At 32.5% G+C, this 18,009-nt stretch overlaps 1 protein-coding gene across 5 annotated transcripts in view; it reads right to left on the bottom strand.

Annotated features, from left to right (window-relative positions):
* Positions 1–18,009, bottom strand: part of Mdr49 (Multi drug resistance 49) — a 59,313-nt gene that overhangs the window by 15,248 nt on the left and 26,056 nt on the right. The window contains exons 1-7 of one of the 5 annotated variants that reach the window (XM_015335731.2): positions 17,875–17,963; positions 14,849–15,003; positions 6,789–6,916; positions 4,329–4,398; positions 3,831–3,915; positions 2,129–2,322; positions 655–903 (exon numbers count right to left, since the gene is read on the bottom strand). In XM_015335731.2, the coding sequence (XP_015191217.1) occupies positions 655–903; positions 2,129–2,322; positions 3,831–3,915; positions 4,329–4,398; positions 6,789–6,894 (704 nt within the window). In that variant the 5' untranslated portion in view covers positions 6,895–6,916; positions 14,849–15,003; positions 17,875–17,963. Of the gene's footprint in view, positions 1–654; positions 904–2,128; positions 2,323–3,830; positions 3,916–4,328; positions 4,399–6,788; positions 6,917–14,848; positions 16,493–17,874; positions 17,964–18,009 lie in introns of those variants that run through there. The other 4 variants (XM_015335706.2, XM_015335722.2, XM_015335748.2 and 1 more) reach the window with 4 other exon arrangements.

The raw sequence follows: 18,009 nt of genomic DNA, 5'->3' as shown, positions 1-18,009 counted from the left end.
ATTTAAAAAAAAAAAAAAAAATTTTATTCTCATTAATCTAAAAGATAAGAAGAATAAGGAAAAGAAGGAAAAGATAGATGAAAAGTTTTTAGATCGATCATCGGAATTTCTTTTACGAGATTTCCTATAATAACGATGAACCATACCTCTTCCTTCTATTACGTACGACCTAATTCGAATAGAGGCAAAGACAAGGCACAGACAAGGTTTTCGAGTTTTGCAAACGCCCACCTGTTGAACCTCTTCTCTCTCTTCTATCCGAGTGCCTGTCTGGTTAGGTACCTCGTACCTACCAAGCTACCTAGCTACCTAGCTACCTAGGTAGCTAGCTATCTAGCTAGGTAGCTGAATAGCTAGATGGTTGCTTCAGTGACTGGATGCTTAACAGGCGCACGTTCAAACTACCAAACTTTGTTCTCTTCCATAGGATCACATTTTAGTTACACTATCACTTTTCTTCTTCAAAACTAATTTCTTATTGTGTATAACAAAGACACGAAATTTTTCGAAACGCTTATGTTAATTATTTGAGTACATTTTCGTTGCAAATTACGAGAGAGAAATAAAACATTTAAACAAAATAACGATGATTTTCTAGACTTTTACACGGTTATTAATTTATTATAATAATTTAGTTATTAAAGAAAAACTTACTCGGTAATTCTGCTAGCAAAATTGGTAGATGTGTTAGTGTCGTACCAACTCATGTCTTGCCTAAGTACAGCGCGCAAGAACATCTTGCGTACTCTTGCGATCTGTCTGAATGCAGCTATGTTTAATAAATCGACGGTGAAAATGGCAAAGATGAATTGAATCGTAGATAAAGCGGCACAAGATACACCAAATGCCACTGAATCATCGTAGAGAGCGTCCATTTTCTCCTCTTCAGTTGCGTTCGGTCCTCTATAAAATAAACAAAAGTTATTTCAAGTAAAAATTTCATTTTTTCATATAAGTAAGACTTATTTTCAGTAGTTAGAAATAACCATCGATGCGTCTATCACTCATAGTAGAAATGAAAAATTTCCGAAACAAAATTAAAGATAAAATAACAATTCGCCAAATCTTATTCGATCTATTTCCATGAATAACTGAAGTGAAGTAACGTGCACCCTCTTCCTTAGAACGCTACTCTTGCAGCGTAGATAAAAAAAAAAAAAACATAAAATAAAATAAGTAAACTGACCTCTCTTTCACAGCTAAGGAACTGGAGGGGGATCGAAGAATGTGAAATCACAATCGAGTATGTTTATTTAAAATAAATCCATTATGAAAAGTGTCTGATATTCAAGAGCGTTCTTTCTCGTCACAAAGAAAGCATCGGAAAGCATTAGGTTTCTCACAGAAAACATATGCCTCCAAAACATAGCCGAGTGAAATACGAATCGACCTTAGCTGTTGTCATCATGTGTTTGATAAACCCGATTCTCACCTATGCAGCGTCAACAGATGTTTAACAGACTTACACAACGATAACTTAAAATTCACACTTACAAGGGGACGGTCATATTGACCAGTTTCCGATTTTTTTTCTACTTTACACACTTATAATAGTTCATAAGAATATAATATACATCCATCGGTAGATTCTTGGAACCTCGCACGACACAACAATTATCAGAAAAATTATCGGATATGCCTATCCGGTTGCAAAATACGATAACACGCAGCTTGCCAAAGAAATATGACTTTCTTCCTCTACAAAATTCTTAAAACTCTCGTCTTCTGAGGCGTAAAAATGCGTAGGATGAAAGAGATCGTTTTCCGAAAATGCATTTGTTTGTTTAGGTATGCGATATCGCTTAGAAAATTCGTCAGACCGAAGCATCTCGAATATTTCCTAAAGAAACAATCTAGATACTTTATGTTCGGGAAAGGTTGAAAATTTCGGAGAAAAACAGAAGAAAAATATAACAGAAAAACGATTCGTAGTTCAGTTCAGTTCAGTTTGGATCATCGCTAGATAATAAATGGTGAGCTAATAAATGTGTAACATTATATCTATGTAATCTAAAATAAATTACATTCATTTATTATTTACTATTACTTTTATCATATCTCTATAACAATATTATTTTTTTTTTTTAGAAAGATGATATGAAATACATAAAATGAAATCTAAACTTACAAAACTTTTCCTCCTCCGAACCAATCCATTATAAGTGTCGGAGTACTTGTTTGATTGTCCATATTACGGTCGACCAATAAGGTTGTGAATTCACCGTATTGTATTGTAGAAATCGGGATACAGAGACCTGTCAATGTTCCCATGACCAGGCCTCCGAAAATCAACATCAACTCGCTGAAAGTAGCAAATCGGAACTGCAATATAAAATAATTACAAAAAAAAAAATTAGAATTACAATTAATCATAAATGTAAAATGTATATTTTAACATTAATTCTACCAAGGGATTGTGTATACATGTATTTCAACCAAAAGGCGTCCAAAAGGAAAGAAATTACATTAACCATCAATCTTGTGATTGTTTTATTATCCAAATATAAGCTCGTACGTAGAAAATTTACTATCTCATTTTAATTATTTGCGTCTTTGTTTCAGGAAGGACCAAAAAAGTTCTTCAGCCACGCAATTTGTCTTCGACTAGTCCGAAATTTCACAAACACTCTCGAATGATTTAGTGGCGGGGTGCACACCTCGTGACTCACGGAAGACTTAACCGGGGAAAATTAATATCTGCTTAAGAATATGATTAATGGTGAGGCATATCGCCGTTGAACAAACGAAAGCGAGCCTGAGCAACCACGTCTCTTAGCGTATTCGCATGAGAGAACATGCTCCTTTCTCGTCATCAAATTTGTACACTGATTTTTCAAACAATGCAAATAAAAATCAAAATAAATCCAAATGAGATAAAAATATAAAAAGAAGATACGAAAAATTGAAGCTAAAAAATCAACCATTTGTGTAAATTAAATTTATATATATATATTTTTTTTTTTTTTTATTATTATGAAAACAAGAAATTTTTCAAAAGTGAAATAAAGTGTGAAAAAAATAAATTGAATGAAAAGAAAATAGAAATATTCGAGGGACAATTTCGTTTCCTTTTACTGGCAAGTATTAAACTCGTTGGTCTCTATGTCTCCCTTTTCTATTTTTCACTTTTTTTTCCTTCTCGAAGAAAAATTCCGTTTCCCAAACGGAAAGCATTATTAAATTCTTCTTGGTGGAAACTTTTAGCTTAGCCCAAGACGTATCATTTCCTTGAGCGTGGTTTCTTTTGGTGCGAATTTTCTTCCTACTCTCCTCTCTCTACTTCTTCTACTTCTTCTTTTCACCCTTCCTCTACTTTTTTCCCCCTTAACATGAGGGCGCACTGCGTATAGAACAGTTTCGACGCTAAAAACGTTCTTTTTTTTTCTTTCTTTCTTTTTTTACCTAGTACCGAATGGACGGACGGACCATTTCATTTCAAGGAAAACGTTTTCCATGCTCGTATATTCCTAGTTTCTTAAAACGTACCGTACTTACCAACACCACCACTACCACCCTAACCACCATTACTTTCACCACTACATTTACCATTACGATCACCAACTTAAGAGACATATTACTTTTTCCTCCAATACGCTACCAAAGTTTTCCTGTCATTCAGTAAAATTCGTCTGACGAACTGTGATGTTTAAAATAAAAATATTTCAAAATTTGATGGCACAAACATATTTCTCCAAGAACACACACATATATTATATATGTATGTTTAGTTAGTTTTTATAAATTATTTTAAATATATCAAAGTTTGGTATACCAGAGAAAAATATTTACAAAATTTCGTTTTGATAATGTTCAACGAAGAAAAAACTTACCAGTCTGTAGTAAGGCACCGGTGGTAATGTTGGCCCCTGCTGAACTGGTTTTTCCTCCTCCTTCGTCTGAGGTGGCACGAATTCACTGTGGACAAAAAGGATAATCAACTCTTATAAAGTAATTAACAAACATAATGTCGAAGAACTTGTGATAGGAAGTAACTTTATGTTTTGCCTTCCTTTCATTCATTCGATCGATCAAATAAAAAAAAAAATAAGAAAAAAAGAATTAAAACAATAAATTAAATAAATAATTAAAAATCATGTATCCAAAGTCTGGTTTAGTTATACGTTTTCAAATTTCATATAGGCGTTTCATTATTTTAAATCATCGATACCAATGTCCCATTAACAAAGTAGCTTCTGTTCAATATGATAGGATAAAATTATTTAAACGCTATTTATTCGTTCATTCTCGTTCATTCGTATCATATTCTATTGCAATTTTACTGTATCTAGTATATTGTTTATGTTTATTTTTTTAATATGCTTTCGTACATTGGTTCGCCATTCTGTTGTAGCATGTATTCAGTTTCCGTTTTATCCTTCTCCGTGTCTCGTTGTGTGTCTGAAATAAAATATATTAGGGTAGCGTACAAAACGCATTACAATGATCTTTCATTTAGAAGATGATAGGCATTCTTCACGAGGCTTCACAACTTTATTATTTCTCGTTGGATTTTTAAACGATAGTCTTGTTCTACTTACCAAAAGAACAGATGCTCGCGAATGGACAAACATTTTTTTTAATGTTGTATCAAAATAATTATATTAGTTTGAATGGATTGACAAAGTTTTGAGTTTTTACTTGAATAAATAATTTTCTCTTTTATTTTTCAATAAAATAATAAAAGTTTATTATTTGTTCAACACACACTCATATTCATTTTTAAATTTTTTCTGTTAGGATATAGAATATATTTTTCATATCGTTCAACATAAAATTTCATATTCCTTCGAATTCGCTGGGATCATAGCAATTAAATCCAAAAAAAAGGAGCTCCACTGAATTTTCCTCTAGTATTTGAACGAAAATTCAAAAAATACGTGAACTATTGTACTTTCTACAAGGTTTGCTATTCAAGTGGGAATAAAAATAGAAAAGAAAATACGCATGATCGTTGAATCATTAATTGGATCGTTGGAAGGAGAATTATTGTTCTTTATGAAGAAATTTATAATCTTGTTGGAAGAAGAACGTTCATGAGAATAAGAAAAAAAAAAGAAAAAAAAAACGAATTCTGGATTGCTTTTCAATTGACATTTTTGTTAACGACAGTGCAATAAAAACGTTCTCGAAAAATTCTTCTTCCTTGTCAATAATGTTTTCCGAGAAAGGGTAATCGCTCTTATGAAGAAAAAAATTAAAAGAAGAAAAGTGGTAAAAGAAGAGGAAGGAAGAAGTTTAGTAGAATCATGAGGGGTACCTGAAATTTTCCACAGGTTTTCATTTAAAAAAAAAAAAAAACAAAAAAAAGAAAAGAACTAATAAAACAAGGGGAGGGGGAGAAAAGGAAAGAAAAATCATCCTAACTCCGAACAAGAGAGAGAGAGAAATAAATGGTTGTTTAATTCGTAAACATAAATCATTTGTTCTGAAATGATCGGTCGAGAAAAAAGATGGAAAATTTTATAAGTTGTTTTTTTTTTTTTATTTTCATACATTTCCCGACTTCCATGTGAATTCATTACGGGAGAATGCAAGTAAAATGAATGCACAAGATCCTAGGAATAGAGAGAGATAAGGATACTTTTACGAAACGTCTGTCAAGATCTACCCTCAGGGACCTCCATTAGCGACGTAATTGCTGTTCGAAACTCCCGCGACGAATCTACGATCGATGATACGTGTCTAAGTGTACCCATTCATATATGTGTGTGTGTGTGTATCTGATATCTTATATACAGGGTGAATCACATAACTTGATCATCTTTTCTTGCTTAAAATATTAAAATATTGTTTTGTCTTTAATCAAAATGATGAAATTATTCTTTTTTTAAATTTATCAGTATGAAATCATATAATTTTGTTAGTGTAATATTCACATAAAACATGTGTACATGTGTACATATATAATACCTTATCTATCTAAATTTTTGTAGAAATGCAAACATGTAGTATACAAAATATTAGTTGAGAAAAAAACAATCAAATTTAGAGAATAAATAATTTTATTGGAATGAAATATGATTCACCCAGTATAAACAAAAGAAAAAAAAGAAAGAAGAGTTTCATGCACCATTCGCAAAACCGACTGCCATTCTTCTGGTCGTTTCGATAAACGATCATTCGTGGAAAACTTTTCCTATTCCGTGTAGAAGATGCGGAAGATGCAGGAGGAGAAAAGTTCTTTTTCCAAATTCCTCGATCGATTTCGAATACGAAAGAACGAACGAATTATATTTCCTTTTTAAAAAAAAAGAAAAAAAATGTAAACTAAAAGATATGAAAATAGTGCGATTAAATTTCTTCTCTTTTTTTCTTTATTTTCCTCTCCTCTGTATTATCACTCGATAAAAAAAAAAAATTATCATTTTTATTTCCTTTTACCTCATGCGAGCTGTTATTATAAATGTCGACAATATTTTTTCGGAGAAAAAGATAGGGGAAAAAGAACAAGCATCTGTTCGAAGTTCCCCTATCGCGAATTTGAATTTCAAATTCCGTAACGAAATCGAAATTTGATTATTATTGTTCTGATCGATAATCTTCCCTCTCTCGTGAAAACAATAAAGATTTCAATCTCGTTTAGTTATATTGAAAATATTAAAACTTTAGAACGTAAGATTGATTATTAATTACTACTGGAATAATCCCAACGAATTGTCGGAAACATAATTGATGATAGTCTAAGATGTTCCTCAGATATATGAGATTAGTATAGAACAATTTTATTGAAGTAAAAAAAAAAAAAAAAAAGAAGAACGATATAAATATTATCGTATAACGATACTTACACCTCGAGAGGATTTTTTCTGGTCGATGAGATTTTGGGGGCTCCATTTGGATAGTCTGCGGTGCCTCCCTTGGGCTCGTGGACCACTGATAAATTCGCTGTGTCATTGCGCATTCTCAGTTAACAACTCTATAACAAGAACAAAAAATATCATGTGTACAGATCACAGTAAAGTGAAACCTTCAAAAAACTTCGAGAGAATGAAACTAATGAAACGATTTTACGACGTTGATAATGTCCGGTTTGTTGTACAAATAAAATGATAATGATATGATATAATATATTTAATTATGATATCGAGCGGTATTTACAAAAAGTTTACAAAAAGTGGCGTGGTTGCAAAAATACAGAATACAAAAGAGTTCAAATATAAGACTGACTGATATAACAGATAATACACAGCGGATAAGAGACAGACTAAGAACTGATACATACATATAGGCAGACAGACAGACAGACAGACAGACTAAGGGCTAAGCACTGAGGACTGAAGACTAAGGGACGCTCTCTTACTTCTTTTCACATAGTTATATCAGAAATAAGCTACACCCCATTTGGAGAGGGAAGGAAATTATGAATCTTATTGACCAATAGCAGAAGAATTCATCCCCATAGTCCACCGATGGGTACAGCCTACGGTTTTGGTAGTGGAAATTATCCATAAAGGAACTTTGTCTAGAATATCGGAACATCATTTTTTTTATGGTATAACATGTGTTTACATAGGAATCTGAAACCGCTCAAAGGACCCAACAGTGCACAAAGGTTTTTGTCGCACCAATATATCTCGATCAATCTTAGGTTTGTTTATGGTTTTATGACCCTCTTAAATCTTTTTTTTTTTTTAGTCTCTGAATGGAGTTTTCCTTTCCAGAAAATAAAATATAAAGAAAAGAATTGAATACTAGTTTTTCGTCTACAGATTAAAACTAAACTTCAAAAATTAACATTCGAATATTAGTAAGAATATCAAATTCACAAACTATGTTAAAGATAAGAAATAACTACGATTGCAACTACGATTTGTAATACGATCGAAAGGAAATAATACGAATGTTCGTGTAATGAACAACAAACGCATGAATTATTACAATACTAGTGTATGCTGGTAATTAAGCAGAACACTGTACCAACATGCACCTCTATTTGCTTCGGTCATTATCCACTAAATCACACATTTGCCTCCTGCGAATACCGAATACAAACACGATCACCTACCACCACCAAGCAGACAGTACTCCTATGAGTATATATACTAATTAATCGATCTAAACGACTTTCCTCCCAAAATATTCCACCCCTTGAGATATCATCAAAATCATTGTCAACGTCATCTTATATTTATACATAATAAAATAACTATTTTTAGAAAAATGATTTCCACTTTTTTTTTTGAAGATCATGCCCTTTTTCAAGCATGTCTAAAATTTTGATGAACATTAGAAGATGTTGAATTCTCTCTAATCGTAATTCAAACTTATCTTGATCAATAAAAATAAGTTGGATCGAAAATAAAATTGTTTCTATATTAGGGTAAAAATCATTTGAAACTTTAGAGTAGTATACTATACGTTCCACCATCTTTCAAATGACTTAGTTCTAATTTAGATTTTCGAATATGACTTTTAAATGCGTTTAGAGCCTTTTCATTTTAAGCGTATATTATAAGATTAACAAAATGGTCGTTAACTATCGCGCCGGCCAAGAAAGCAAACCGTCTTACGAGTATAAGATTAAACGACGCTTTGACCTTGAATAAGTCGTTAATTTTTCTTAGTTCGAATAGACAGAACGCGATGAAAATAAGAGAATGAAAAGAAAGGAAAAAATAAAAAAAAAAGAATAAAAATAAGTAAACGTTGAATGGATCAAATGATCAAAAGAAAATGATTAAAAAGAAATGCAATCTCGAGTGGATTATACGCATCCAGTGAATTAAAAAAGATGATAGCTGATGATAGTGGTGATGTAGATAACTGTAAGGTATATTAAAATAATCTCGGCGCATCTATCGCGCCAATAAAAAAGTCGCGTTTATCAAAGAATACACTCATATAATCGTCGATGTATATCACGGTGTAGCCACTTTCACGAGAAACGACTCGTCAAATGATCCGACATCTTTCATCATTCTCCTATTATCTTGTCTCGGCTCGAAATTAAAACGAGAAACGTGGTAAATCTTTCGTACTATAAACGTACTATGAACTTTTCACCTACGAACGAGCATCATTCATTCTTATTCTATTTTTTTTTTTACCTCTTTTTTCAATTATACCATTTTACACCGTAGAAAGAAATTTGTTAAAATAAGAAAAAAGAGTGAATATAATTCATTCGCAAATCCAATAAATTTTCATTGTTCAAGATGAAATTTTTCCACCCCCTTTTAACCATATCATCTTCACGAATTTATAAAATTTCTTTTAACATTCCTCTCTCTCTCTCTCTCTCTCTTTCTCTTTTTATTTCTCATATTTTTAAGTTTTACATTTGATGTAGTATTCTGAACTTTATAAAGTTACGAGAAGAATGTTACTTATCTTCTTTTTTCCTTTTTTATTTTTTTTTTTTTGGATGGGTGATGGTTGGAGGGTTAGCAAGTCAGTAGCATCGTCGCGTCTACTATGTGCATTCGTTTTACACTCTTTCAACGCTCGTAAATCATCGGTGAGATCGTCAAAGCGGAAGTCAAGCGGAAGAAGCCGCCTAGCTGATAAGGAGACGCATTTGCCGCGTTTTGTCGAGGTTCATAATAAAGGCCGACATGCCAGACGTGCCATTAAAGCCTTTTTCTTGTGCTAAAACTATTTTATCTGCTTTATTTCTTTCTCTCTCTTTCACCCCTTTTTCGTTCTCATTTTCTTTCTTTCTATTTTTCATCTTTAAGAATTTTCAATTCTATCTTTTATGAACAGAATATAGCAAAGCATAACACATTGTATCATAAATTTTTATTTTATTGCCTACCGTTTGTTACCAAATATTAGAAAAAATATCTTTATATTTATCTTTATCTTACTCTATATTTATTCTTTTAGTTTACATCTAAAAATATCTAAACAACAAATATTTATGTATGAACTGACTATACCAGTAAGTATAACACATTGCATTATAAATATCTATTTTATTATCTATCGTTATCATGAACATTAGAATTGATATCAATCATCCAGTTCGGTGGAATATTTTTACAAGCAAACATCAAAATTCCTTTACGCGAGTAGATTTTATCAAATTTAGTCTAACGTTCGGACGAAACCTTTTTTCAACGAAAAATCAGAGCTAATTGTAAAAATGACAAAACTTGGCTGAGGTTCGTTGTTCTTCATCTTCTCTTTCTCACTCTCCTCTCTGTATCTCTCTTTCTCTCTAGTTCCTTTTATTTTTCTCACTCTAGGGAATACCCAGAGCACCTTGCCACGCTCTCGAAACTCCATTAAGCTCGAAAACTAATTTCTACGAGCTCCCTCAGTCTCTCACTCAATCTCTCTCTCACTCTCTCTCACTCTCTCTTTCCTAGAAGAGCTACAGCATAATCCTTCGCGGTCAAAGTACTTTCAAACATAAATTCGCACGTTCGAGATATATGGAGCGTACGGAAATACGCTTTTCGTCTTCGATTCCGTTTAAATACATAGATAGAAACTTCCAATGATTACCACGTTTAAGCTCATTCATTATTAACATTAACAAAAATATTATAGTTATATCTATAGATAAAATCTTGTTATTATAATTTTATTAAAACATTTGAAAATATCATCTTTTAATTATAAGCTCAATTTCTCTGCGAATATTATTATATGGGTTAAAAGGTTTCGAGTCTAATATAAAAACAATTGAGAATTTTATTTTTTAAAATAAAGCTTATGTACCCTATAAAATATACCCTTATAAAATTTTCCAATTCGTTGCTTAAGAACTGAAATATTTAAAATGTGTGTGTGTATGTGTTGTGTGTGTAACAAATTATATTACGCATGATTCGTTGACAGGAATCTGAAAATCATGCTATACAAAATTTCGAAATATAAATAAATGAACCTGTGAAATTATTTGTAAATCTTGTACCTTAAACGTAGACTGAAAATTCATGTTGGCTCGTCGTTTCAATAATAAATCATCTCGATGTAGAACTATGTATGTATAATAGAAATAATAACAATTGATTATACAATCGAAATATAACTGTTAGACAAATTAACCACGAATGGTAGTTGAAAGGTATGTTATCGCGGTCGTGATCGAAATTACATTGTTTGACAACACTCAGCGTATTTCAATCTCGATAAGATTAAATGAATTAAAGCATTTAAGATTGAAAAAGTTAAAAAAAAAAAAAAAAAAGGAAGGGGATATCAGGAACACTCGGAAAGTCCAGGCTTTTTTTAAAAACGATATCTTTGAGTTTCACAAGGAAAATAAAAATACACACGATATGTATATATAAACAAATGTAAGATTATTCTTTTGTAATTTACGACATTCAAAATGTTTCTCATAATCTCCCCTTCCTTCTCTTCTATCAGCAAATAAATACACGAATCAAATTAATAATCGATAAGAAAATCGATCGAATTGAACCTCAAATGTAAAAATAAAGAAAAACATATCACGTATTTAAATAAAAATAAATACTTTTGGATTAATAGAATAAAAAGGAGGCTACTTGGAAAAAATCATCTTTAGAAAGAAGGAAAAATATTATAGGAAGCTTTTTTAGTCCTCGGAGATTTCGAGAGTATCTTGATGCTAGTCAGAAGTAGAATTTGTGGTATTATACCGAAAAAGGGTAAAGCAGTAAAATACGATAGTGAGGAAAGCCGAGAAAGGAGTTTTCGGTTAACGGAGAGTGGACCGCACGGGTCAACCTCAAGATGCCGACAGGACTAACAGGCTTTCACGGGACGCATACGGTACACACATATATACTGCTTGTTTCACGCCCGATGGACTCACCATTAATTTAACCACTTCTATTCCTTCCTACTCGGAATTTATATACCGAAGAATTTGCTGACGAAAAATTATTCCAACTAACAAACAACAATAAAAAGAAAGAGAAAACAAAAATAAAATTACGCATCGAATTAATTCAAGGATCCCCAATTAAAAGGTTAAACTATTAAGAGAAATTTTATTTTGGTAATTCGACAACACGTATAAGAAGGTTTAGAATAAGAAAAGAAAAGAAAAGAAAAAAATGGCAAGAATAATAGTAGAAGTAGCAGTCGAAGAAGGGATTAAGATGCTATTAAAGTCAGATCCGAGAGTGAATCCTGTACACGAAGGTGTTTCGGTTAACGACGGTAACGTTTTATTAGGGTAGTTCAACTGTTGGATAGAAGAAGAAGAGGAGGAGAATGGAAAGATATTCGTACGACAAAAGAGGATTAGCTAGTAGAAGCAGAACATCTCATCAGTGGTAGAAGCGGCAGAAAATCCGTCTCGCACGAGAGGTAGGTATATACAGTACTAACTATATCCGACTTATAGACCATCCAATCAAGTTACAGGAGTTTAGAGTTTAATGCTGTTATGCGAATCAACGTGAGAGAACGCTCACCTATGAATCCGTGAAAATCTATGCCTCGGTCTTCTCGATCCCACGTTTCGTGTCCCATCTAACCATCGAGATATCACAAATGACAAAGGACACATTTTCTTTTATATTCGTCTGTGTATGTGTAAGTGAAAGTGTAAGTGAGTGGCAGGAGGAAGGAATGAATTAGCAAAACAAAATATACAATTTTTATTTTTGCTAAACTTAAAAAAGTTATGGAAAGAAAAAACCTAATGACAATTTATTATGCGTTTTTCCATTCTTTAATTAATTATAGTATAATTGCCTGGGGTGGTGCTAATAAAAACCCACTGTTTTTACTTCAACGAGTGCAGGCAAGACTGTTAAAGATAATTTACAAAAATAAATTTTATGTAGGTACAATTCCAAAATTTATGACACTTCCCACGTGTTTTAATTTGTTAGCTACTTTGAGAATATTGCTAATTAAAAAAAATCTAATTAAATGTATTATCGTGTAATACAATCGACGTATTAACATTTGTATTCAATTGAATCGAAGATAAGTATAATAGAATTATCGCATTATTAAAAAAAAAGCCAACGTCCAATGAAATCTTAACGAATCGCTATGTAATCTGCGCAATAAAAATGTAAACTCTTTATACACACTTTAAAGTTATTATCAAATGGCGCAACATACGATTACTTTTGAATCGTGTAGCAAGCACCTTTTATCGTGATTTTTATCTGGGTATCAAACTCCGGGTTACGTTGTCCTTTGATACGACGACGGTATGTTCCTCGCTCTTTCTCTTTCTTTCTCTTTCTAGTTCTATTTCTATTTATCTTCCTATCTTACATGTTTACGTAGCGTGTTAAATCATCATTTGTTATTATTTCTGTTAGTTTGATTTTCTTTTCTTTTCTTGGTAACATAAATCAGTCAAAAAAATAATTCGTATGTATGGAAATAAACGATCATTTTTATTTTTTTTCAAAGTTCATTCTTACTGTTTAATTTTATATGTTTAAAAATAAAAATAAAAAAGGATAAAAAATAATAATGACAGGATGTCTTTATCTCCATGATAATGCACACTTACACATGGAAAATCATAACTTACGAGTTTTAATACAGCAATATCATGCAACATTATCTCCAACTGTTCCGATTATCCAGATGCTTTCCGTTGATAATCAATAAAGAAAAAACAATAAAAAGCGTAACTCATGTTCCTTCGCACATTTTTTCTCCATTTTCCTATACTTTTCTTTATTCAAGTATACAAAGCATCTATGGAAAATCGAATACGATTAATTCAAATTAAACAAATTATTATAACAGGAAGTTGCAATCTTATTATTTTACAATTTTCATCTAACTGTGAATTCTCCTGCAGTAATAAATGGCATCCAACCAAAAATTGAACGCGTGTCTATCCTCTCGTTTATATGTGTGCAGAAGTATAAGTATAGTATATTACTTATTATATTATACTTCGCTTACTTCGTCGGTTTGTATGTGAAAGTATGAGAAATTGCTTATATACTTCTCTTGTTTAGTAGGTAGCTGAATTAGACCACAATGATCAAAAATTCGTTCGAAGCCAGATTGGCATTACTATGAGTATAATATTTGTATTAATTTATTTAATTTAATCTTTTTTTTATTTGTTAATTAATTCGTCCTCAATACATTCTTAAGATACGGAATAGATAGAGTTCGCGTTGTTACCTTGCCTATTTGTCATCCCTTGTGTAATTTCATATTAATTTGAGAAGGTTCCCTTCGCGTGTCCGACATCAAATCAACAGATTAATAGCAAACATGCACGCGCGAGCTGTCAAAGAGGAGAGAGAGAATCGAGTCAATGCTTAAAGGTAGACACTAGTAGGTTTCAAGCTTACCTAAAGCTTTGCTGATGATAGAAATCCTGTCCAATATCAGTTGATACGAGCCGTCGATCAAAGGAACACGATATATCGAATAATCAAATATTCCTCAGAAATACAACATTTTCGAAATATAATAATTTCACATTTTTTTCATAATAATATTCTGTCGCTTCAAATTTGTTATCAATTGTATTATTTAAAAGCTTATATTTTCTAGAGGAAAAAACAATTAAACCCAAACGCACGTGCAATTTAGTTAGAAAATTGCCAAGCCAATTAATATAAAAATGATAAACCTTTACTATTCTTGACACAACTCCTATACAAATAAAAAAAAAAAAACAGCAAAGTAAAATAATAACTGAGTAAAATCAAAAGAAAAATAATAGTAATAAAGAGGAGATAGAACGAATCCAAAAATATCTGTTAGAAACTCGGACGTTTCGCAATAATCTGACCAGAAATAAGTTCGTCTGCGAATTTGGTGCAATTCGATCCGTTCCTATCTGCTTTTATCCGGTAAGCATAATTACTATTAGTATAAGTAGTAATATTGACTACAAGAACGACAACAGTGATGATGATGATGATGATGATGATGACTATCCAAATCCAGAGAATAAGGAACATACCTTGGCTCGGCTACTGTTTCCAATCGATGTCCCAAATATACTTAATCTGATCGACGCTGAGTTTCGGTACAGAGTCAAACCCCTTCATAAGTGTCCCTCGCGACTTCAACCGATTTCACTTTCGCACACTTACGCGAACACAATATTTATCTACCCTGTTTTAACGATTTTTAAAATCACTTTAATTGCTTTTCAATTTTACCGTTTACAATTTGTATATTTTTCTTTTAAAAAAATATCCACTAAAAGTTGTCACCGATCGACAATTTGTAGATATTTTATTCTCGCACTTATGATTTTCAACGAGAGAAAAGAAGATAGATTGATATTCTGATGAATGAAACTAGCGGTGAATAATTATTTCACTGATAAAATATTAATGGTCATTTCCCACGACAAAGTAAATCGCGTTCTCACGATAGTAGTCGCCAATTACTGAAGATACCTGTTTAAAGACGCTATCTTTTATACCGTGGTCGCGATGAGATAAGACACCTTGTCCGAGGCGCCTTCGCGTATCCAGCCATCCAGTTTCCTCGTCTCTCAGATATTTGATACGCACCGAGGTGGTAAGGATTTCCCATAACGGATACTTCCTCAACGTTAAGTATTTGCCAATCTTACAATTCCTGACACGACTCAATCAATTTCAAAGAAATTTCATACTTCGATCGAATTATAGACATTTTTACGAAGAATCATTTACATATTCAATATTAATGATTTCTTATATAACATTCAATGAACTGTTTTTGTTCGTAAACATTAAATGTGTTTATGAATTTAAACAAAGAAGATTTTTGTACAAGGAAGATCCTCAATTGAAACGTTCGACTAGTAAGAAGTATGACAAAAAGAAAATAATGCGTACAATGTTTTCAAAGAATCTTCTGCTATTAATTTATTGTCATTCCGTTTCTATTCCCATAGAATAAATTTCATTTTAAAAATTCAGCGAATTGAAAGGAAGAAAATGGAGGAAATACGGGAGTTGACTATAGAAGAAGAGTATTTTTTATTTGATTGGAATTATACAAGACTTTTTTGTTAGTATAGTATCGATCTTAAATCGATAAATCATTTGTGCAACTGTTACATACATACGACGACAACAACGATGACAGCAACAATGCTGAATAAAGGTTAAACATAAATCGTAATAAATAGTTCAACGTGGATTTAGACAAACAGCTAAATACACGTATGACAATCCGATAAAAAACGTTCTGTATATCGATGTGAATATCAACAAGAGTAGCAACGACACGACAACGACAACGACAACGACAACGACAACGACAACTACAACGACAATGACAGCGATAACGATAACAGCAATAACAACAGCAGGAGTAAAAGCAATGGCAGGAGAATAACCGCATCGTAGTACAGTTTCCTCTTCCATCAATTTAAATTCTATCGCGCTCAATTTCGATGCCCGACACGTAGGACCTGCGGCTTTGGTGCCAGAACAAAGGAGGAAAATGCTGCGTCCGCAAAACCACGCGACACATCTCTCTCGTCGACGATGAAAGACGCTTTCGTACGCGATCGATGGAAATTTCCATTTTCGTTCGACCACCCCCGTCCTGCTAAACTGCATCTGTGCATCGACACCGAAACGTCAAGCAAAAAAAAAATCCCTCGAATGAATATTCTCTCGAAAAAGTAACGAGCTTATTCCCATTTTTTTTCTTCTCCCTTTTTCGTTTTTTTTTTTTTTTTTTATTTCTTTCCGTTTGATCTTTTCTTTATGGGAGGGGAAAAAAGTAGGAAGAAAAATTTCGATGATTTAAAAACGATCGAGTAAAATGAATCGTCGATTTCTATGGAATTTGATGCGAATTGGTAGATTTTTCTTTTTACTTTTTGAAGGAGGATAACGTAGTATTTTCGAAGTAATAAATGAGTATATGTCGAGATGGTAGGGGGAAAAAAATAAAGAGAAAAAGAGAATCCTCGGATAGACTTGTTAAAGGTGATGGCTCATAGTATTCGTGAGATTCTTTCGTTAGGTTCGAAAAAGGCGGTCAACGCTGTAAGTATATTTTGATCGTGTTACCGAAATGGGATATTAATATCTTTCTTCTTCCAAGATATTTTCTTAACTGGCACGAAACGCATTAATGTTAAAACGATTCTTCAACGAAATAACAAATCTCTTCCTATTCGTCATGTTAAAAAAAGTACATCTGTCAGCAAATTTTCTAACAAGAGTATGTTGAAATCACGAAAGTTTCTTCAAGCAACGCTGCTAACTATAATTATCTTAAAAAAGATTTCAAAATATTTTCTTTACGCGTACTTGAACAACCGTCTAGTTATTTTTATTAAATATTTATATTTATATGTAGATGTAAAATAATTAATTCATTTTTTTACTTAAATTTGATTTATTTTATTATTAATAAAACATCCTTTCAATTATCAAAATCGTTTTAAGATCATTTTATAGTACACCACTGCATTGAAGAATCACTGTTTTAAAAATCACCCCAAAAAATATACAAATAAAAACAAACGAATGCATAAATAAAATAAATAATCCAATAAATAAATATAAAAGTAAACCGAAATATAGAAAAAGGAAAGAAAATTTGCAATGGCGTATGGCGCTTGCGCGGTCGAACGTGGAAGAACACGCCGATGTTGTTCGCCGTGCAGGTGGGTAAATACATGCTATTGGCCTTGAACGCGAGTTCTTCTCAACCTTGAGGAGTAGGATTTTGACTCGACCTTGAAAACTTTTTTAATTTTACGTAAATGCGATTAACAAGAAACGTGGAAAATGGATTGGAGGAGCCGTAGATTTAACCCGAAATTTAACGAACGAAATATAAAACGTAATTCAATAGAAAATTAAAAACAACAAATTTGTCTCGATATCTCTGTCTGTCTGTCGGTCTGTCTATCGGTCTGTCTATCTTGCTTTCTCTCTCTCTCTCTTTCTCTCTCTCTCTCTCTCTCTTTCTTTCTGTATTGTTTTAAGCAAAAAGGATTTGAAAGAAAGAAAATGATTCGCGTACCGTGGTGCTTTGGCGGCGCTCGAACGACTGACGCCGTCGCGACGGCTCGACAACGTCCAGACTCTTACGCAACGGCGTCGTCTTCCCCCCTTTTTCACCCTTCGAACTAGTCTCTCTGATATAACTATCATGAGA

This window comes from Polistes dominula, unplaced genomic scaffold (genome assembly GCF_049000335.1).
Source record: "Polistes dominula isolate Pdom_NZ unplaced genomic scaffold, Pdom_raw_medaka contig_373, whole genome shotgun sequence".
NCBI lineage: Eukaryota > Metazoa > Arthropoda > Insecta > Hymenoptera > Vespidae > Polistes > Polistes dominula.
Note: the sequence above shows the minus strand (reverse complement) of the source record. Positions and strands in the feature narration are given on the sequence as shown.